Source organism: Bombyx mandarina, chromosome 19 (genome assembly GCF_030267445.1).
Source record: "Bombyx mandarina strain Sakado chromosome 19, ASM3026744v2".
In the NCBI taxonomy this organism is placed as follows: domain Eukaryota; kingdom Metazoa; phylum Arthropoda; class Insecta; order Lepidoptera; family Bombycidae; genus Bombyx; species Bombyx mandarina.
This window is the reverse complement of record NC_143225.1, coordinates 4,356,408-4,377,312: the sequence shown is the minus strand read 5'-3', so window position 1 is coordinate 4,377,312 and position 20,905 is coordinate 4,356,408. Positions and strand designations below refer to the sequence as shown.

General features: G+C 36.2%; 1 protein-coding gene across 1 annotated transcript in view; it reads right to left on the bottom strand.

The window, feature by feature from the left end:
* Nucleotides 1-20,905, bottom strand: part of Dhc98D (Dynein heavy chain at 89D) — a 109,075-nt gene extending 88,170 nt beyond the window's left edge. The window contains exons 1-17 of the mRNA XM_089735420.1: nucleotides 20,819-20,905; nucleotides 19,649-19,853; nucleotides 16,826-16,975; nucleotides 15,060-15,077; nucleotides 14,302-14,442; nucleotides 12,302-12,357; nucleotides 11,532-11,762; nucleotides 9,681-9,812; nucleotides 8,913-8,983; nucleotides 8,758-8,836; nucleotides 7,757-7,857; nucleotides 6,162-6,339; nucleotides 5,143-5,289; nucleotides 4,511-4,603; nucleotides 3,091-3,281; nucleotides 2,132-2,330; nucleotides 916-1,163 (exon numbers count right to left, since the gene is read on the bottom strand). Coding sequence (XP_089591546.1) covers nucleotides 916-1,163; nucleotides 2,132-2,330; nucleotides 3,091-3,281; nucleotides 4,511-4,603; nucleotides 5,143-5,289; nucleotides 6,162-6,339; nucleotides 7,757-7,857; nucleotides 8,758-8,836; nucleotides 8,913-8,983; nucleotides 9,681-9,812; nucleotides 11,532-11,762; nucleotides 12,302-12,357; nucleotides 14,302-14,442; nucleotides 15,060-15,077; nucleotides 16,826-16,975; nucleotides 19,649-19,853; nucleotides 20,819-20,905 — 2,327 coding nt within the window. The remainder of the gene's footprint in view (nucleotides 1-915; nucleotides 1,164-2,131; nucleotides 2,331-3,090; nucleotides 3,282-4,510; nucleotides 4,604-5,142; nucleotides 5,290-6,161; nucleotides 6,340-7,756; nucleotides 7,858-8,757; nucleotides 8,837-8,912; nucleotides 8,984-9,680; nucleotides 9,813-11,531; nucleotides 11,763-12,301; nucleotides 12,358-14,301; nucleotides 14,443-15,059; nucleotides 15,078-16,825; nucleotides 16,976-19,648; nucleotides 19,854-20,818) is intronic.

The window sequence follows — 20,905 nt, the reverse complement described above, 5'->3', positions numbered from 1 at the left end:
TCTAAGGTTTCAAGTAAGTTACAACGGCAGCCCCACCCTTCAAACCGAGACGCATTACTGCTTGACGGCAGAAATAGGCAGGGTGGTGGTACCCAGCCGCGCGGACTCACAAGAGGTCCTACCACCAGTAATCACGCAAATTAAAATTTTTGCGGGTTTCATTTTTATTACACGATGTTATTCCTTCACCGTGGAAATCAATCGTGAACATTTGTTGAGTACGTATTTCATTAGAAAAATTGGTACCCGCCTGAGATTCGAACACCGGGTGCATCGCTCGATACGAATGCACCGGACGTCTTATCCCTTAGGCCACGACGACTTCAAAACCACGACCTTTGGCCGTCCACCAAAGCTGTAAAGTATTCAAAAAGTCGGAACGAATGTAATGACCATAAAGAATGTATGAATAAAAACCGTAATAGTTTTAATTATATTATACTATTGGTAGTTTATATAATTATAGTATTTAACAATGCAGCCATTTGCTTTAAGAAATGAGTTCGAAAAAAAAAAAAAAAGAAGTTTTGATTTTATTAAGGAAGTTTCTATTTCGAATCGTAAAGTATATTCTACTAGTTTTGTCTCAGAAATCTAATAAATTAATGATAAAAATAATATTATAGTTAAAATAAATAAGTAAAATAACTTTAATATACATAATAATATTATAGTTATTTATTATTACAGTTATTAGACTTATTAGTTATTATACTACCTAAATAAACTAATATGTGTGGGTTCGAACTTGGCGTATGCTCGAATATCTGTACTTAGATCAGTCAGATCAGGATTCCATTTTCAAATCTGTTTTTTTTTGGGCTTATCTTCTATCTTTGTAAATATCTTTGTAAATAGTGACAACTAAAAAAAAACAATCTACTATCAAACTAAACAATAAAACCCTTTAGTCACCTCAAATTTCCGAAGCTCTGATTGATATAATTCTTGGCCTCGTCCTCTAAATACCGGACTTCGTTCCAAAAGTCGCCCATAATTACATCCCAGTTCTCTTTGTTGTCAAACACGAAGACGCTAAAGTCAACCGTCCTTATGGGATAGACGAGGTTCTTGACCCGTTTCCGCACATCGTCGATTTGTGTTGGGTCGCTGATAATCGATTTCAATTCTAGACCAAAAATACGCTCAAAATCGATCAGCACCTGTTTTCGAGAAATAGCTAATGTTTAATTTGAATTTGTAACGTTTAAAGTAAGACATTTCAAAAATAGATTACGATGAAGAGTTCGACGAGCGAGTTAACCCATAGACACAATTTTTTTTATTGCTTAGATGGGTGGACGAGCTCACAGCCCACCTGGTGTTAAGTGGTTACTGGAGCCCATAGACATCTACGACGTAAATGCGCCACCCATCTTGAGATACAAGTTCCAAGGTCTCAAGTATAGTTACAACGGCTGCCCCACCCTTCAAACCGAAACGCATTACTGCTTCACGGCAGAAATAGGCAGGGTGGTGGTACCTACCCGCGCGGACTCACAAGAGGTCCTACCACCAGTAATAAAAGCCACTGACTTTCTCGCCGGATCTTCTCCGTGGGCCACCATTCCGATCCGGTGGTATGTAGATTCTAGGAAGCACTGCTCTTGCTAGGGCTGGTTTTAAAAAAAACTCTCAAGTTTAGCCCGTGAGCTTCACGCTTCACCTACCCGTCAGCGCGAAGCTGCACTAGGTCTTTAGGCTACTAGCAAATATAATGGAAAAGATACACAATAATCTCTGACCGCGTTCCGAGGTCTATAGTTATTTTGTAAGTGTATATTTTCCATGTTACCATCATAAAGCGATTTTCTCGCAACATTAGAGAAAAAAAGTTTGATATACACTACTAAAATATGCAATAATTGTTCAAAATATTCTAGCCCAGAGGCAATCTCTGTTCTCGCGTTCCGAAGTGTATAGTTATTTTGTAAGTGTATATTTTTCCATGTTACCATCAAAAAGCGATTTTCTCGCAACATTAGAGAGAAAAAGTTTGATGTACATACCTAAAATATGCAATAATTGTTCAAAACATTATAGCCCAGAGGCGGTATGAAAAGTTTTTTTTTAAGTAAAAACTATGTTAAGGATATATTGTAGAGATATAAAATGTTTTCTTTAAGTGTACCTGAATAATATCACCCAAGTCCCGAGCCACAGTTCCAATGTAGTCTGTACGTGTGAACAGTAATGGCTGATCGAATTCCCATCTTGCGCCTTTACCACTCAATTCTATATTACGCCTGGTTTCTTTGTACAGATCGTGCCACATTTCCATTATCTTTTGACCAGTTCTAGCTAAATTCAGAATCTCATCGTTTGTTTTGCTAAAAACGTTAATCTTTTTAAAGCATATTTCGAGGCTAAAAGATTTCTTACATTATAATAATATAAGTACCTTTATTTGCGAACATTTAATAAATTAATCTAAAATTGAAAATTCTAAAATGAAAACCCCGATATTGAGCCGTTACATTAATAAATCTATACCAATATATACGTCTACAGTGGTTTTTACGGATGTTTCGTTATAACTACTGAACCATGCATCCGATTGACTTGAAACTTGGTATCCATGTAGAAAATACATGTACTTAATGGGTAGGCTAATATTTATATGAGTGTTGGACTCCCTACACCAGTTGCGGGGGCGTTAATGATGAGAATCTTTGTGGGGGTGAGAAATAATAATGTTAATGTTAAATGGCCAGCGAAGCGGACGGGTAACAGCTAGTTATTTCTAAAACTCTGTAAGTACTCAAACTCTGCAAGTACTAATGCTCAGCTTAGTAAAGTAGTATTCTATTTTATACAAATTAAAGTCTAGTGCGTTCTGTTGTCGTTTCAGTTTAGGGAATTATATGTATATTGTCGGGATCATATTATTATGTATATGTATATTTTCGGTAAGCAGCAGCTTGGCTTTGATAGGCAGCGGCTTGGCTCTGCCCCTGGCATTGCTGACGTCCATGGGCGACGGTAACCACTCACCATCAGGTGGGCCGCATGCTCGACTGCCTAGAACGGCAATAAAAAAAATGTTTTTAGTAAACCCAATTTTTCGTAAAACAATGAGAATGTACTTACTCAAACAGCTTATGAACGTCAAGGAACCGTTCTAATTTGTCACACAGGGCCCAAGATATCCTCGACAGTAGGGGCACCATTGTCTCATCCGCCTTATACCCTTTTGAGAGAACCCACATCATGTAGATGCTCTCTACCATTTCCGGTAGAGTCTCCACTACTTGTTGGAGAGGTGATTCGTCTTCGATTACCTTTAAGTTCGTACTTATAGTGAACGGTAGAAGTAATCAAAAAGTAACGCATTTACTTTGAACCATTCCATTTCAATTTCATTTTTTTTTAAAATGATTGATTTTTCATTAATTCGAACGGACGATATTTCTACTGCACGCATTTAATTTTCTCGCTAAATGCCGTTGACTTTATAAAATCAGATAATTTCAACGAAACGGTTACAAAAGCAGCTCAAATACCTTGAAACATCTGTATTCTTAGTTTTATAGATAATTTTTACTATTCACTCAGTATAAAAAAAACAGTAGTAGTGTCTATTCGATGGATGTTTGGTTAAAGTAAAAAAAAAATTAGCATTACATTTTTTTAGGAATTTTGCACTACACATTCCATCTAAAGTAAATAGGTAAATATTAAATTATGCCTGGGATCATTAGTCTCGTAATGTGGGCCGTCTGTTCTATTGCCTTTCAATTTTGGTCCCGGGAATTGTGAACATGATATTAGATGATAGCACAAGCGCTAATGAATATTATTTTACGTCAACCCTTTTTTTATTACTTAGATGAGTGGACGAGCTCACAGCCCACCTGGTGTTAAGTGGTTACTGGAGCCCGTAGACATCTACAACGTAGACGCGCCACCCACCTTGAGATACAAGTTCTAAAGTCTCAGTATAGTTACAACGGCTACCCCACCCTTCAAACCGAAACGCATTACTGCTTCACGGCAGAAATAGGCAGGGCGGTGGTACCTATCCGCGCGGACTCACAAGTGGTCCTACCACCAGTAATAAATAGACTTGAAGTCAAACATAATACCAAAGTCAGATTTGCGATCAAATTAAATACGTTAATCGTCTAAGAGATAGGACTGTGGGAATAGTCGCTTCGAGCGATGAGACTGATGGAATTCGAATTCTATGGGAAGTGCTAATTTTTTTACTAAATACGTACAACAACTTCTACAATGAAATAAAAAATAATTGTGTGAGACAAATGAAATCTAAAAAAATGTTAATGTGAATTTTTGGTAGTTATTGACTGTGATTGTGTGTTAGCACAGCTAGGTACTTAACCCAATCGACAATCGATTTCATGTTTCAGGGTCGATGGGTATTTACAGTGTGATTTCTATGAGTTCCCTGAACTGTCTAACACTAGAAGTCTTACGAGTGCGTACATATGTATATGCGAGAGAAGAATATTTTTTTCTTACAATTTAGCACACAGAAAGGAATACTCACAGTAAAGAAACGCAACAAAGTAGAAAGAAACTTCAGATTATCTCCCGCCAAATTGTATTGCTCCAACAATCTTTCTTTGTAATTTGCGAAACCCTGAAATTGAGCCGAGAAAGAGGATTTGTATATTTTCAGCATCGACGTTGATTAATCTATGATTGATTAAATTAATGTTGAAGATATTACTAAGTAATGTTCATTAATTTATGGGATTTTTTGAAGAAAGATTCTTCAGTCATCTGATAAACACAAGTCACTTTGTTATTAAATTAATATTAAAAATAGATGGTTAAGTATGGTTGGTAAATTAGGTGCACATTCTTCCTGAATTAGTTGAAAAAGAAAAGTCAAAGACAAAATAAAATTAAGCCACAATGAATTTGAAATTTTTTTTGAATTCCTTACAAATATCTACAATAACGTATTTGGTAGAAATAATGAAGATCTATGCGTATCTATGCGTTTGTAAGTTAATGGGATCATCGTGTAACTCTGTTTCAGAAAACTTTTAGATTGGAAACCTCGAAATGTTTTGGAAAAAGAAAAACTTCAGGCGCCCTTGCTCTCATGAGTGGTCATGGCTGGTGGTGTAATAATTGCATGTGCTTGTATGTTTACGTACGAACATAAAATACCTCAAGGTACGTCGAGCCGGCTTTCTCTAGCAACGTTAAAATTTTCACGACCATCGGTTGTTTTAGCTGCTCCACCAATAAGGATATTTCAGCGTCTCTTTCACGCCAGTACTTGTATTCTGCAACCGGTCCTTCACCTTCTCGAACCTATTTCCAAATCAGGATATATACGTATACTAATTATTAATCTCTGTATATATGTATCAATAGTAATCTGCTATGTCTGCGGTCTATGGTCTGCGGAGGGACTTCGGTTCCCTCTGTATTTTGCACCGTATGTTCCATGGGGAGTGCTCTGAGGAATTGTTTGAGATGATCCCTTCATCTCGTTTTTATCATCGCACCTCCCGCCATCGGAGCAGAGTTCATCCATATTATCTGGAACCGCTGCGTTCATCGACAGTGCGTTTCCAGAGGTCTTTTTTGCCACGTACTATTCGGCTATGGAATGAGCTTCCCTCCACGGTGTTTCCCGAGCGCTATGACATGTCCTTCTTCAAAAGAGGCTTGGGAGAGTATTAAGCAGTAGGCAGTGGCTTGGCTGTCCCTGGCATTGCTGAAGTCCATGGGTGACGGTAACCACTCACCATCAGGTGGGCCGTATGCTCGTCAGCCTACAAGGGCAATAAAAAAATAAAAGTGTATTTATAATTCAAAATGTTTGACTAAAAAAGACTAGATTGAAATGCATTCAATATCATGAATTATTTTCTAGATAGCTTTCTTATCTCTACGCGTTGAATGCTTACAACAGAAGATATGATAAAGAGTTTAATAGAAACAAATCAGAAAATTTCTTTAAGCTGCGCCCGTTTTTAGCTAGCATAAGATACGGTCAGAAGAGGAAATTTAATAGAAAATAATCAGAAATTCTCTTCAAGTTGCACCATATTGAGGCGTGTGAATAATTTAGAAAGAAATATACTCTAGACTGCTTCTTCTTCTTCTAGACTCCTCGCAAATACTAGAATCACCGAATCCCCCCCTTAATCTATACTGCTTTCTGGAACAATACATACCTTGCCCAAACAAGCAGCAATAGTCGTATCGATGTGGTTTTGCCACATCATCACTGCTTCCTCCAATTGCTTCGTGAGTGCTGGGTCATTGAAGCCTACTCGACCCCGCTGTTCGTCCATCAGGGCTGGGATGTCCGGCATCGGAAAGTGGATTTCGCCTTCGATATGTTCTATAGTCCTTGGGATACCATTTAAATCTATGAAACTATTTTATGCTACTATTACGTTAATGTAATCAAAAAAAAAACACATGTGGCACTCGGGAACTGCCGCGGTAAAGCTATTGCATAGCATTTTTTATCAACTTATGCAATTATAATTAGACAATAATAATTTAATATTAAAACAATAATAAAATAAGATCACGCTATATTCATAAACATTAACAAAAGCAAAACATTAACTATCCCCTTCATAGTCATAAGCTAGACCGCGCGAGAGAGAGATGGGCAGACTTTTCATGATGCGCGACGTTACGCCGCGCACTTATTTACAAACACTACACAAGCGCAACGTGTGAATGTGTTGAACGCGAGGTACATGGTAGGGTGTTAGGTTTTATTTTTGTTACGGAATTTCTTGATTCGGTCGCCGCGTTCGAAGCCCGCGATAAAAGCTATGCAATAACTTAAAAAAATAATGAAATCAAGTGATAGTCGAGAGTAACTTACACATAAAAAATACATACAAACTTTAATTCATTAAGAATACTTTAAAAAATACAGTTCTTTATTCGACTGCAAACTAAAATTTTCTACTGTGTTTTAGTTGCCAACTTTACTACGAGGCAAGAAATAATGCCACAGACTTAAAGTACCAAATATTTTGGCAAAGATAGCCACAATCATGATTATGGCAGTCTTTGCGAAAATGGTTTATTGTCTTTTATTTAATTCTGCGATGAGCGAGTGTTATCATCATCCTGTTTTCATATCTTATTTCGTTCGTGAAGTATTCGTGAGTTTCCGCTTTAAGAGTGTAAAAGTTGTATTTCAAAATTGATGGAGCACCAACCTATATCTTACAGCGTGACGGTGATATTAATTTTGGCTAAGCTCCTGTAGCCTCAAGCCCCAGGTAAACTGAGCTCTGTCTGAATCCGAACCATGAATCTGTCTATGTAATGACATGTTTTAATTGTTTTTAAACTAGCAAAACTTGTTGGTTAATTTATTTGTCTTACGTCTTACCATTCTACAGTCCCAACAAGTTCTGTGATGTTTTTTAAATTAGCAAAATTTGTTGGTTAATTTATTTGTCTTACGTCTTACCATTCTACAGTCCCAACAAGTTCTGTGATGTTTTTTAAATTAGCAAAATTTGTTGGTTAATTTATTTGTCTTACGTCTTACCATTCTACAGTCCCAACAAGTTCTGTGATGTTTTTTAAACTAGCAGAATTTTTTGGTTAATTTATTTGTCTTACGTCTTACCATTCTACAGTCCCAACAAGTTCTGTGATGTTTTTTAAACCAGCAAAATTTGTTGGTTAATTTATTTGTCTTACGTCTTACCATTCTACAGTCCCAACAAGTTCTGTGATGTTTTTTAAACTAGCAAAATTTGATGATTAATTTATTTGTCTTACGTCTTACCATTCTACAGTCCCAACAAGTTCTGTGATGTCCGCGATCACTTCTTCGGCTGTGCTTTTCTGTTGATCGCTCTTTATAGGTTCCTCGAATATTCGAGTACTCTAAAAAGTGAATTCTCCTGTGAAAACTAGGTCGATCGAAAAACATTTAGGTTGGTAAATACACGATAATAACATTTTGATATCATTATTCAAATATACTTGAGGTTTAGTCCTAAAATATATTGAAGTGTGAATGGCTATTTCTAGTCTTGCTAAAACTCGGGAACGGCTGGACCGATTTGGCTAATTTTGGTCTTGAATTATTTGCGAAAGTCCAGAGAAGGTTTAAAAGGTAGATAAACATGAAAATGCTCGGAATTAAATAAAAATAACAATTTTGTTTTTCTTTTGATGTGTCCCCCCCTGTCTGACGGATTGTTTGCTTAAGTTTATTTTATACAAAAGTTTAGGTCTTTTATTTATCGATGAAGGCATAGCGAAGTCTGCCTGGTCAGCTAGTACTAAATAAAAAGCACCTTTCGTTACAAATATAGATGCCGCGTTTTAAGCGAAATGTCGCTTTTCACTCCTCGGTATGTTACAGATTTTGTACACCACGAAACTCAGTGCAGTAAATTGTAATAGCAGGTATATTATTATTTCAAGAAAAATATATAAACAAAATAAATTTTCATCAGTAGGCTTTCATCTATACTAATATTATAAAGAGGAAAGATTTATTTGTTTGTTTGTATTGAATAGGCTCCGAAACTACTGAACCGTTTTGAAAAATTATTTCACTGTTTGTAAGCTACACTATCCCCGAGTGACATAGGCTATATTTTTTATAAAATTAATAAAAGAATAGATAAAAACGAATATTATTTGAATGAAACCTGACACCAATATAAGGGTTAATGTGTGTGTGTATTATAATTTTTTATTTTGATTTTTTTGTGACCCGGACGACGCCGGAGCGGGCCGCTATTAGCAATACAAGAAAAATATTAAGGCATTTACCGATTCCGCTATCGAAGTTTGTCTCGGAACTGGAAATTTTATCATTGACACGGTAGAAGTTGAGCGCATGTTCTTAATTCTAGAAATAATTTCCGTAAAGTTATTACACAAAAAAAAATTTAAGAACATTATTCAAAGGGTTTAATAGTATCTACCGTTTCTCCGCGTTTTCACCTCGAGCTATGTTTGACATTCTCCTATAATCCGACGGCCGGAGATAGTTCACCTGAAAACACGCCTTAAAGTTTTCTTTATTCGCAATATATCATTTTATGTTTAACGTCGAATTCTTTGTATTATGCTTTCTTAAATCTACACATTGTACAGATTCATAATGGAAAAATAAATAATAGCTTAAAAATTTTTACAAAATACGCTTTTATAGAAAATCCAACTAAAAATAGACATTAAATTTTGAATTAAAAATAGTGTAAGAAAAAATGATTTTATTGTAAAAAACGCATGGGGTGCATGGTATAAGTAATTATAAATCTTTTATGAACAGATATGAGTAGAAGGGTTATTTTAATAATATCCTGAAAAGCATCCTATTTTTAATTCAAATTTACTAAAATTTATTTTATATTTTTTAGTTGGATTTTCTATAAAAGCGTATTTTGTCAGTTTTTTAAACTATTATTTATTTTTCATTTTTAGTTGAATTTAATTTTTTTCAATTTTTTTTTTTAAAAATTTTTAAATATTGAATTGTCATCGGTCCTTAATAAGTATACCAAGTTTCGAGTTAATCTGACGTTTTGAAGGGGGTCAAAATCATGTTCAAAGATTCCGTTACATACATACATACGCCTGAAGGTTAACAAAAGCGTAATAACAACGTCTTGTGATGATACGGTTTTGTTTAATTTTTTTGTTTAGTTCTCTAGTTTCGGTCAAGATTCAAGAGGCACCTTAAAACCGACCTGAGAAGCTGTCTCGTCCATGATGTGATGTGCTCCAGCATACGACAGTTGACGCGAAAGCGTTGACTGACTATTTTCTGGAGTCAATACGGTTATCTCACGAAATTGCTTTTCGAATAGTCGAATGTAGGCCTGGAAAAGAAATTACCTATATGAACTCAAATAGAATTTAGCATATAAGCTATATAAAACATATATACCATTTATTAACTGTATAAACCTTTCACATTTGAAGCAAATTTTTTTATTGCGTAGGTAGGTGCACGATCTCACAGCCCATACTGGAGCCCATAGACTACTACAACGTAAATGCGCCACCCAGCTTGAGATATAAGTTCTAAGGTCTCAGTATAGTTACAACGGCTGCCGCACCCTTCAAACCGAAACGTATTACTGCTTCACGGTAGAAATAGGCAGAGTGGTGGTACCCACACGCGCAGTCTCACAAGAGGTCCTACCACCAGTAAAAATAGTATTTATATGTATAGATGCAAGCGAAGATCAATGTCGGAGTTCTAGTAAGACCAGTAGCGCACCTTGAGACTAAGTTCTAAGGTCTCAAGTATAGTTACAACGGCTGCCCCACTCTTCAAACCGAAACGCATTACTGCTTCACGGCAGAAAGAGGCAGGGTGGCGGTGGACGAGCTCACAACCCACCCGCGCGGACTCACAAGAGGTCCTACCACCAGTAAAATAAGTAACAATGGTTTTTGCAAAATATTGGTTTAGTCATCGGATATCTTTGACTGCTTAAAACAATTAGAATATGACGCCACGTAATGTTTTGTTGTGTTTATTTGTGGGCAAAAAAGGCCATGTCCACATTACAATGTTAATAACCACCACCGCCCTGGGACATTAGATCGAAGCTTTGATTGTATTATATACTTTTTTCACGATAGAAGATTGTGGTACGTGTCTGAGCTAGAAAATGAGCTAGAAAACTAGGAAATAATAATATATTACGTGAATTGTGTGAATCACATTCTAAGTACATTAACGTTTGTTAATAAAATATTTGGACTTATACTCTATTCCTTTTTTTTTAGAAATTTTATGACCTGGTAACTGAGACCTTTAAGTCATGTCTTATTTTAATTTATATTATTCATATTTTTATGAAAAATTATTTTATGGAGTGAAATGAAATGAAGATAATTAATTTGAGACACTAATCAACTGGGATGAAATGAAATGAAATGAGATGAGATGATATGGGATGAAATATAATCTCAGTAAAATGGTGGTCATTTACTAAGATTTTTTCAGTTGACTTTTTGGAGGATCCTGTGAAGCTACGTCCAGCGGCTTTGTTTCATTTTCCCACATTTGTGCACTTTCACAGATATTAAACAGTTAATAAACCACCATTATTACACATTTAAACCCGAAGAAACACTAAATAGACAAAATAAAACAAATCACACAACTTCACTCCTCGCGTTCCCTCCAAAAAGTCCTATACTCTATTCCAATTACGAAGTCCCTTTTGACACTTGTCAGAACCTAACTCTTCCCGTTCCGTATAATTTGAAATAATAATAATTTTTTGTTCATGATCGTAAACATAATTAAAAAAATACACAATCAATCTGAATCATTATACAATTAATTCACACACACACACACACACACACAATAACATAATAATAACACCTGTCTCATGGGCCTTCGTAATTGGAATAGAGTATAGTGATGTTATAATTTATATGCACAAATTGAGATTACTTTAATATTTGTTCGAATTGCTTCCATGAATTTGATTTTAAAACAAACTTTGTTACTAAGCACCACCTCCATCAAATTTGCGATTTGCTTTTGGCAGAAAATAACAACAATAACTTTTCACCTCTTTCAACTGAAGTCCCAAGCTCATTAGCACTTTTCCTGAGGTGATCCCGGTAAGGACATAGTCAGGCATCTTCAGCATCGTAAGATATGAAGATTCCGCGAGGGGGATTTCTCCCTGAGTTTGCCTGATAAAATAGATGTAACGCCGGTTCCGTTGCGCTAATTGAGGAGTTAATGCACCGAATGTTGGAATCAATTTTGGATACTGGATCACTCTTGGAACTGACCGCTGTAAAAATGTGATCAATTTATTGGACAGCAAAGTAGTTTCTTCTTCAGTGATGGGTTAGTAGATAGGGTAGTAGTGGTAAATAAGTTTGTTAGTTGGTCTGTGGTATCAAGTGATGGAGTTTTTATTATTTATATTGCTTAGACGGGTGGACGAGCTCACGGTCCACCTGGTGTTAAGTGGTTACCGGAGCCTATAGAAATCTACAACGTAAATGCCGCCACCCACCTTAAGATATGAATTCTAAGGTCTCAGTATAATTACAACGGCTGCCCTACCCTTCAAACCGAAACGCATTACTGCTTCACGACAGAAATAGGCAGGGTTGTGGTACCTACCGGCGCGGACTCACAAGAGGTCCTACCACCAGTAAATCATCAGCGTGATCATTACTGACCATTCCGATTCTTATTACCACGTACAAGAGGCTACTGTGTCTCAAAGACATCTGCCATCGTAATCTAATTGAAATATCTTCTTATTTTTCAAATTATATTTAGCTTATAAAAAAGAAAACTAGTTGTCCAAAAATAACTTACAACAATAGTAAAGTATTCTAGTATTCCATCGATTTCTGGATCCAAATCTTCTGGAGCTGAAAAATTTCATAATCTATACTAATATTATAAAGACTAAAGATTTGTTTGTTTGTATTGAATAGACTCCGAAACTACTGAACCGATTTGAAAAATTCTTTCACTGGTTGTAAGCTTACACTATTCCCGAGTGACACAGGCTATTTTGAAAAAAATTAGAGATCTTTACTAAAACTCCAATAATGTAACCCAGGGTGTAAAAAATTACCTAAAATATTCTTTACATCGCGTGCCCTGCGAAAATTATTGATGATAGAATAAAATAATGTATTACGACTTTGTAGAACACATTATTATTTACAAAAAGTGTCGCGACAGCATATGTCTAACTATTATAGTTATGCCGCAATAAGTGTTCTTTTATTTAAAAAAATAAATAAAACAACGTCAAATATGATTGAAATTTTTGTTAAAGACCCGAGCGGAGCCGGAGCGACCCGCTAGTATCTTCATAAAATCACATTCTTCTTCATTATTTAAAGTTGCTATAGCACTTGTGTTTCCTATTTTTAAACATATTAAGTATAACAACTAAGTTAAGTTTTCTTTTACATGGACTAAATGGGTAAAAAAGTCTAAGCTACCTAATTTAATGGTTACCGGAATCTAAAGACCTCACAATGCAAATGTCTACGCGCTTTCAGGAATAAAATAGATATCTCAATTGTTTTTTTTTTACTGGTTGTCCCAGCCTTAAAACCGAAACGCTTTTCTCCGCAGCAGATATATGAACGGAATGATGACAGCCCTACCAGTGCGAGCTCGTATATCAACGCTTCACTAGTTAATAATGCCTAGGTAGTTTGAAAAATCGTGTAAAGGATACTATAGAGACGATGAACCTTGGTAATTCATGTTACAAATAACATGAAAATTATTGGTGTATTGGATCGGATATTAATGAACTATTCATAACAATTTTTTTATAGTTTGAAAGTTGTTAAGACGACTGACGTTTTTTTATTATCTTTGTAGGCAGATGAGCATACAGCCCACCTGATGGTGAGTGGTTACCGTCGCCCATGAATTTCAGCAATGCCAAGGGCAGAGCTAAGCCACTGGCTATTATTGCTATACTATTATTACACAAGCAAAAAGAAGACGATATGTTTGCAAAAAGAGTTTAAAGTTTTTACAAGACTGTTTACATTTTCGAATTTTGATAAAATGAAATATCAAAAAATTCAAGATGTTCAAATTCCCAACAAAAAAATTTCAGTAATGAATTAAACAGTTTTTTGTGATCTGCGTTTTCGAATTAAAAAGAGCTCAAAATTTGTTTGAAGAAACATCATCCACTTAATTAGAGTATTGACAGAGAACGTCAGCAGTTTTCCAGACACAACCGGACAAACAAACACAGACACTTGATAGATTTTTTTTGGGAAACTAATCTATACTAATATATAAATCTACAGTGGTTTTTACGGATGCTCCATTATAACTACTGAACCATGCATCCGATTGACTTGAAACTTGGTATCCATGTAGAAAATACATTTACTTAATGGATAGGCTAATATTTATATGAGTGTTGGATTCTGCCATTGCCGGTCCCAAGCCCGGATGAGAAAAGAGGAGGGTTGAGTAGAGCTGGACATTCCTACCGTAAAACGTCAACGCCAAGCACTGGGCGGCGGGAAATAACCCAGCCCCCGGATCCAACCAGAGACCGGAGCGGGACTAGTTGCCGTGAAGGACTAAATCCCTTCGAAATACTGATGTGGAAGGACGTGGGAACCCACCACAATTACATCCCAAGAGAGTCATGGACAGAGAAACATTTAAACTGTTTCAAGGCCATGACCACGACCCTCAGTAATGAGGAAACCGACGCAAGGAAGGATTGCCTAATAATAATGACAATAAATAATGTTAATTTCAAATGCCTAGCGGAGCAGGCGGGTACGGCTAGTATTTTATAAAAACACAACTATACTAACGAGCCGGAAAAGAATACATGTCGTCTGGTGTTCCCATTTGCGGTTTCCCGTCTCCTTGTTCGGTGACATGCAAATCTAATACTGGCTTGGTGTCATCTTCGGTCACGGTTACTGTGGCCGCTGCTGTTTCTATTTCAAGATCTAATAATAGAAGTTTTGTCGTGATATAATAATTATTATTATTGGATTGAGTAATACGCAAATCATAAAGTCATGCAATCACGACATTTTATTGAGTAATGCGTACATAGATGTGTGTAATGTGTATGATTGCTTTATGGCAGTAATGATCCTGGGACATCATAATACTTTAGTAAGCATGTTATTGGATTGATTTTGAATATGATTTTTTTTAAACAGTCCTTGTATGCAGCATACAGATGGTGAGTGGTGTCACCGTTTATAGACATCAGTAATGCCAGAGGCAAAGCCAAGCCGTTGCCTAAAGTTGAGTAAGTACTCTCCGCAGGCCTTCTTTGGAATACTAAAAATATATATTTGAAAGGACTTTAGGCAGCGGCTTGGCTCTGCCCCTGGCATTGCTGAAGTCCATGGGCGACGGTAACCACTCACCATCAGGTGGGCCGTATGCTCGTCTGCCTACAAGGACAATAAAAAAAAGGACTGAAATACATGTTTACCACATGTTTACTATAATAATATTCATATTCATAATTACAGTAGTCCTTGATAAATTCCATATTGTATATCTAAGTTAATAATCAGATAGATATCAATCTCTGTAGTTCCGTTATTACCTTCCTCTCCTTCAGTTTCTGTAACAATAATTAATTATTATTTTTATTTGTTGCCATTAACAATATTTAATTATTTCAAATAAGTTTTAAGCTATACGCATACATAATCAATTTAAAAAAAATTGTAATAATTTGCGCCGATAACAGTATAAATAAAATGTTTACAAGCCAGCACAGATCACAAATCGAACCCTATCACAAATCATCATCATCTTATCATGTCATCAAATCATATATCATCGCCTCAACCACATCACTTCATGGCCTTCTAATAATAGCCAGCAAGCATAATCATCACCCTGCCTCGTTAGGCAGGGAGTCCAAGCCCGGGCAGAGGCCCGATCCGTGTCCCCTGAAGGGGGGGACACGAAGACCCAACGACAGCACGGATCATACAAAACATGAAAATTTACAAAATACATTTTACACAATTTACATTATACCTAGTCAGGTCATAAATTCTGTCACATGTTTAATGTAAAATAATTGAAACAAGTTTATTCATTATGTAACCATTCATATACCAAAATGAACTTAACAAAACATAGATTCTTATGACACTAAAGTTTATTCAAAATGACCTCCGTGATTTTGAATACAGGTCTTCAATCTGCGCGGCCAGTCGTCTATCGCAACACGAACGAGGTCCATGTCAATATCGTCGGCTGCCTTAATCAAGGATGTCTTGAGTGACTCCAAATTGGGATGAGGCTTTGAGCACGCCTTTTCCTCCAAGTGTTGCCATATCTTGTAATCAAACGGATTCAAATCTGGACTGGAGGAGGGCCAGTCTTCGTGCCGGATGAAGTCGATTTCACGCGCCGCCAGCCAGTCTTGTGTGCTCTTCGCTCTATGAACTGGCGCCGAATCTTGTTGGAATACCCAGTGCCTGTTATTGAACATGGTATGAGAAACAGGTACCACAAGGTTCGTCAGGACTGTATTTTGATACACAACTGCATTCGTTTTTACACCTTTCTCACAAAAATGTACCTCTGTTAAGCCCCAATAAGAAACTCCCAACCATACCATGAGCGAGGATGGAAAATGACCTCGTTGGACACGCGGAATACGGTTGCTCGCTTCTTCACTACTGTGTGCATACACCTTATCATTTTGTTTGTTGTAGCTCTCTTCTACGGTAAACATTTTTTCATCCGAAAAATAATTTCCCGATATTTTTTTCCCGCGTACCGCTTCAACAAAGCGCGGCATCTCTTCAGTCTCAGGTCCATTAGACGAGCATTCAAATGATGTCCTGTTTTTCTTCGATATGCCCGAAGCCCTAAGTTTTCATTTAACACCCTTTTCACCGTGGTTCTGCTTAACCCCATCTGAAGGGCCAACAGTTTCTGCTTACGTTTGGGATTTCTTTGGATTCGCGCCTTCACAGCTTTTATCACTGCTGGAGTCCTAACAGACCGAGGGCGACCACTTCTTGACCTGTCATCTACACTAGAGTCTTCATTGTATCGTTTGATGGTACGATAAACGAATCTTTTGGTTATATTCAAAATTTTCAGTATGTTAAAAATTTGAATTGGCGCGTAACCGCAACGATGCAACGCAATAACTGCAACACGTTCTTCTTTAAGCGTCCACTCCATATTAAAAAATAAGTAAAATTCTAAAAGTATACATTTTTATTGTCATGAACTATTCGAAATTCGAATTCAATAAACTTTTTTGTGGCCAGCATTCTAAAAGAAAAGTTTTTACTGTGTGACAATACTTATGACCTGACTAGTTATAATACATGCACTAACTTTTCACTAGTTTTCCACTTTTAGAACCTTTCCCTCCTAAGCCCCCCTTCTTATCTTTAGCTTCCGGTGCGACTTCAGGAGCAGGTCCTTTTTTTCCTTTCTTTTTCTTTGGCGGTGGTGGCGGAGGGGGCGGAGGCGGAGGTATTATTCCTGTTTAGAGAAAATTACTGTGACTTAATCGATATAAAAAAAAAAATGGCCGTTATTAATAATATGACCCTGGAAAAAAAAGGGCTTGGGAAAACATTTTTCTTCGTAAGAGGCATGTAAGTTCGATCCGATATGCAAGGTCTACATTTTTTATTGAATATTTCAAATATATATTTCAAGAGATGGCGGGACATCGTGAGACGCACCAAGTCTGCCCCTTCCAACACTACATGACAACCACGACCGCTCTGTCAAGAGTGATACGATTGAGAAGAAGTATATCGTCGTTGTCAATCCAAAATCTGCGTTGCGTCTATTTCTTAGAGGTATCTTGAGACGGCCAATAAAATGAATAAATGCGTTTACTTCTTCAAATATGTACTCATTATATTATTTTGACTTATTTTACAAAATAGAATTGACATGCGCGTCCATCTTTTTTCTTCGTGTATTTAATTTTTTAAATTTTGACAATTGGTGCCACTATTGCGTTTCCTGATTTGTGATTGGTTCGTGCGATATGACGTCATCGTTGGCCAATCACAGCCATCAATGTATGACTAGACGTTGATTCATTACCAATCTGCTATGTGCACTTTGAGATTTTTACTTTTGACCTTTTCGTATAGTTCACAGCCCTATCTATCGTACAAAAAAACTGTTATGTGTCTAGCTTTCATTTGATAAAATTCACTTTTATATAAAATTTTATATAATACGAAAATGTTTTTACTCATTAATTCAAAATAGAGTTTTTGCACATAGCAGATTTTGGTTTGACAGCGACGATATTTCAAATATCAATCGTGATGAATCTGAGGTGGGTGGCGCATTTACGTTGTAGATGTCTATGGGCTCCAGTAACCACTTAACACCAGGTGGGCTGTGAGCTCGTCCATCTATCTAAGCAATAAAAAAAAAAAAAAAAAATGAAGCTGACAGATGTTGTTAGCACCCCATGGAAGGTTTCTATCACACATGATCGCGCATGATCGATGTCACACGTATAGGTTGAAAGAAATCGAAATTTTTCATACAATTCAACTTGTAGATAGTCACGAGGGAGCAAACTCGGCTTTTTGTATTGCATTTATCTACGCGTCTGATTTAAATATAAGATTTAAATAAATACTTATTGTTAAATATAACGTAGAAGCACGATTCAAAGAGAAAAAATACATAAAACACATACAAATCTATATCTAAATCCTCATGTAATTTGATTTTCGTAAATTTAATCTCAACGCTCTATTTTGAAGAATTATAACCAGTTTAATATATTTTTAAAATGTTGAAAATGTTGTTGTTGAACTTTAAAAGGTTGAAAATGAAATTAATTTGAATTTGATTTTTATGAAATATTACAATATATATAGGTATAATGTTGTAGTTGAGAATTAGGATTTAAATACAACTAAGTTTATTCCAACTTATATTTAAGGTTCATCATAAAATTAAGATGAAGCTATTTGTTAACTTAATTTATTATTATATTCCTTTGAATACTGTATAAACTATTATGTGTATGTATGTATGTGTGTGTGTACATGTATGTATATGTGTATATGTTTTTGTGTACGTATTTGTAATTTAATAGTAAATTTCATTGCACCTATCACTATTTACTCTGCACTACCTTTGGTTGACTGGTAGAGAATGCCTTAGCCATTAAGTGCGCCAATGTAAATTTTACATGAAGTGTAATAAATAAAAATAAGCAAATAAAGTTCATAAACTAGTTGTTGATTATCAATCAGCATTTCCAAGCATTTCCTATATACTGATGTTACTAAAAATAGTATTGCTACTGTCTATTATAGTTATTATATTTCTCAGAAGCTAACTATTAGCCTTGTAGAACATAACTAACATATGCGTGGAAACACAATGTGACACCCCTACTCGCACTTTCTTGGAAAGCAGATTTGTAGGGTTTTTTTTTTTATTGCTCAGGTGGGTGGACGAGCTCACAGCCCACCTAGTGTTAAGTGGTTACTGGAGCCCATGAGCATATACAACCTAAATGCGCCACCCACCTTGAGATATAAGTTCTAAGATCTCAGTATAGTTACAACGGCTGCTCCACCCTTCAAACCGAAACGCATTACTGCTTCACGGCAGAAATAGGCAGGGCGGTGGTACCTACCCGCGCGGACTTTCAAGAGGTCCTACCACCAGTGAAAATGGGTGCTGCTTGACTATGCCATATGCGTTGCTGATGTCCATGAGCGACGGTAACCACTCACTACCGGATGGACCATATGCTCGTCTGTCTACAAGGCAAATATAAAACTAATCAATAACACTTTCAAGGTTCAGATAGCCGTTATTCAAACACCATAGGGTCATCGATATGCAATATCCTAAATGTACTTTTTTGAAAAAAAATTCTTGCATAGAATGGTGGACGGTCTCACAGCACATCTGGTATTGTGGTTATCGGAGCCCATCTACAACGTAACTGCGTCGCCCACCTTGAGATATGAGTTCTAAGGTCTCAGTATAGTTACAACGGCTGCCCCATCCTTCAAACCGAAACGCATTTTTGCTTCACGGCAGAAATAGGTAGGGTGGTGGTATTTGCCCGTGCGGTCTCACAAGACGCCCCACCACTAGTAAAAATACCACGCTATAGTCATTGTATGGTATCGTTTAGTGTTCTATCTTACTCACTCCATTCCGTAAACTCCTTGTCTTCATGTATAAGCTTGTCCACAATGATTTTAGTGACATAAAACGTTCTCTTATCCAATTCCTGTTCATTTGGGTTGATTGGTGACGTCACGTAATTAGTGAACAAGCGCTTAACTTCCGCATAATCGAACATATTATAGAACAACTCGTCATCGCTCATACCGATGAAGGATAGTATTCGTTCCTGTGAATGCGTTCAGAGTACAAGACAAAATAAATAATAGTTTAAAAAAACTAACGAATCACGCATTTATAGAAAATCTTTTATAAAAAAAAAGAAATTATAAATAATGTCCTGAAATGCACCCCACGCTTTTTTACAATAAAATCATTTTTTCTTACACTATTTTTAATTCAAATTTATTTTCTATTATTTAGTTGGATTTTCTATAAAAGCGTATTTTGTTAGTTTTTTTAAACTACTATTTATTTTTCATTATTTAGTTGAATTAAATTTTTTTCAATTTTTTATTATTATTTGATTGTCCTCGGTCCTTAATAAGTAAGTATACCAAATTTCGAGTTAATCCGACGTTTTGAAGGGGTCAAAATCATGTTCAAAGATTCTGTTACAAACATACATACATACGTCTGAAGCTAATAAAAGCGTATTAATTAATAAATGAAATCGTGCTCGCACTGTGTAAGTGGATTTTAATGCTAAAAGGTAAAAGGAAAAACAAGGTAAAAGTATCGAAGCCGGCCGGTTAGGCCTAGGTTGCTAGATTAAGGCACACTGGAGAAGAGGTGTAGGCCAATTAGCGAAAAAGCCGAAAGATATTATCATTCTTTTAAGCCACACAAAGCTTAAATACCGTTTTCCATTTTGTTATATGCAAGGCTTACCGGACAAATGAAAGTCTTGCAATAACGCAGAGCTTAATATTTAGAGCTTTCTTAGTTCTTACCAAATCACAGATTATTGGAAAATTTTAAAATGAAAGAATACTCCTTGACAATGCAAAAATCGAGACATCGTGCCAGCGTACGAGTGAAAAATAATGCTGACTCTATGTTTCAGACACGGTATCAAATTTTAAAATTAAATCTTATGATATCAAGTCTCTAAATCAATTATCAGATTCAATTCGAGCACACGTATAACAAAATAGGCTAATTGAAACGAACGTGTATATAAAAAAAAGTTACCTTAAACCACAGGACTCTGGCATCCTTGAAGAAGTCCAATTCAACATCCAGCCCTTCGATCACGGATGGAGTGTCTGAACCTGACAT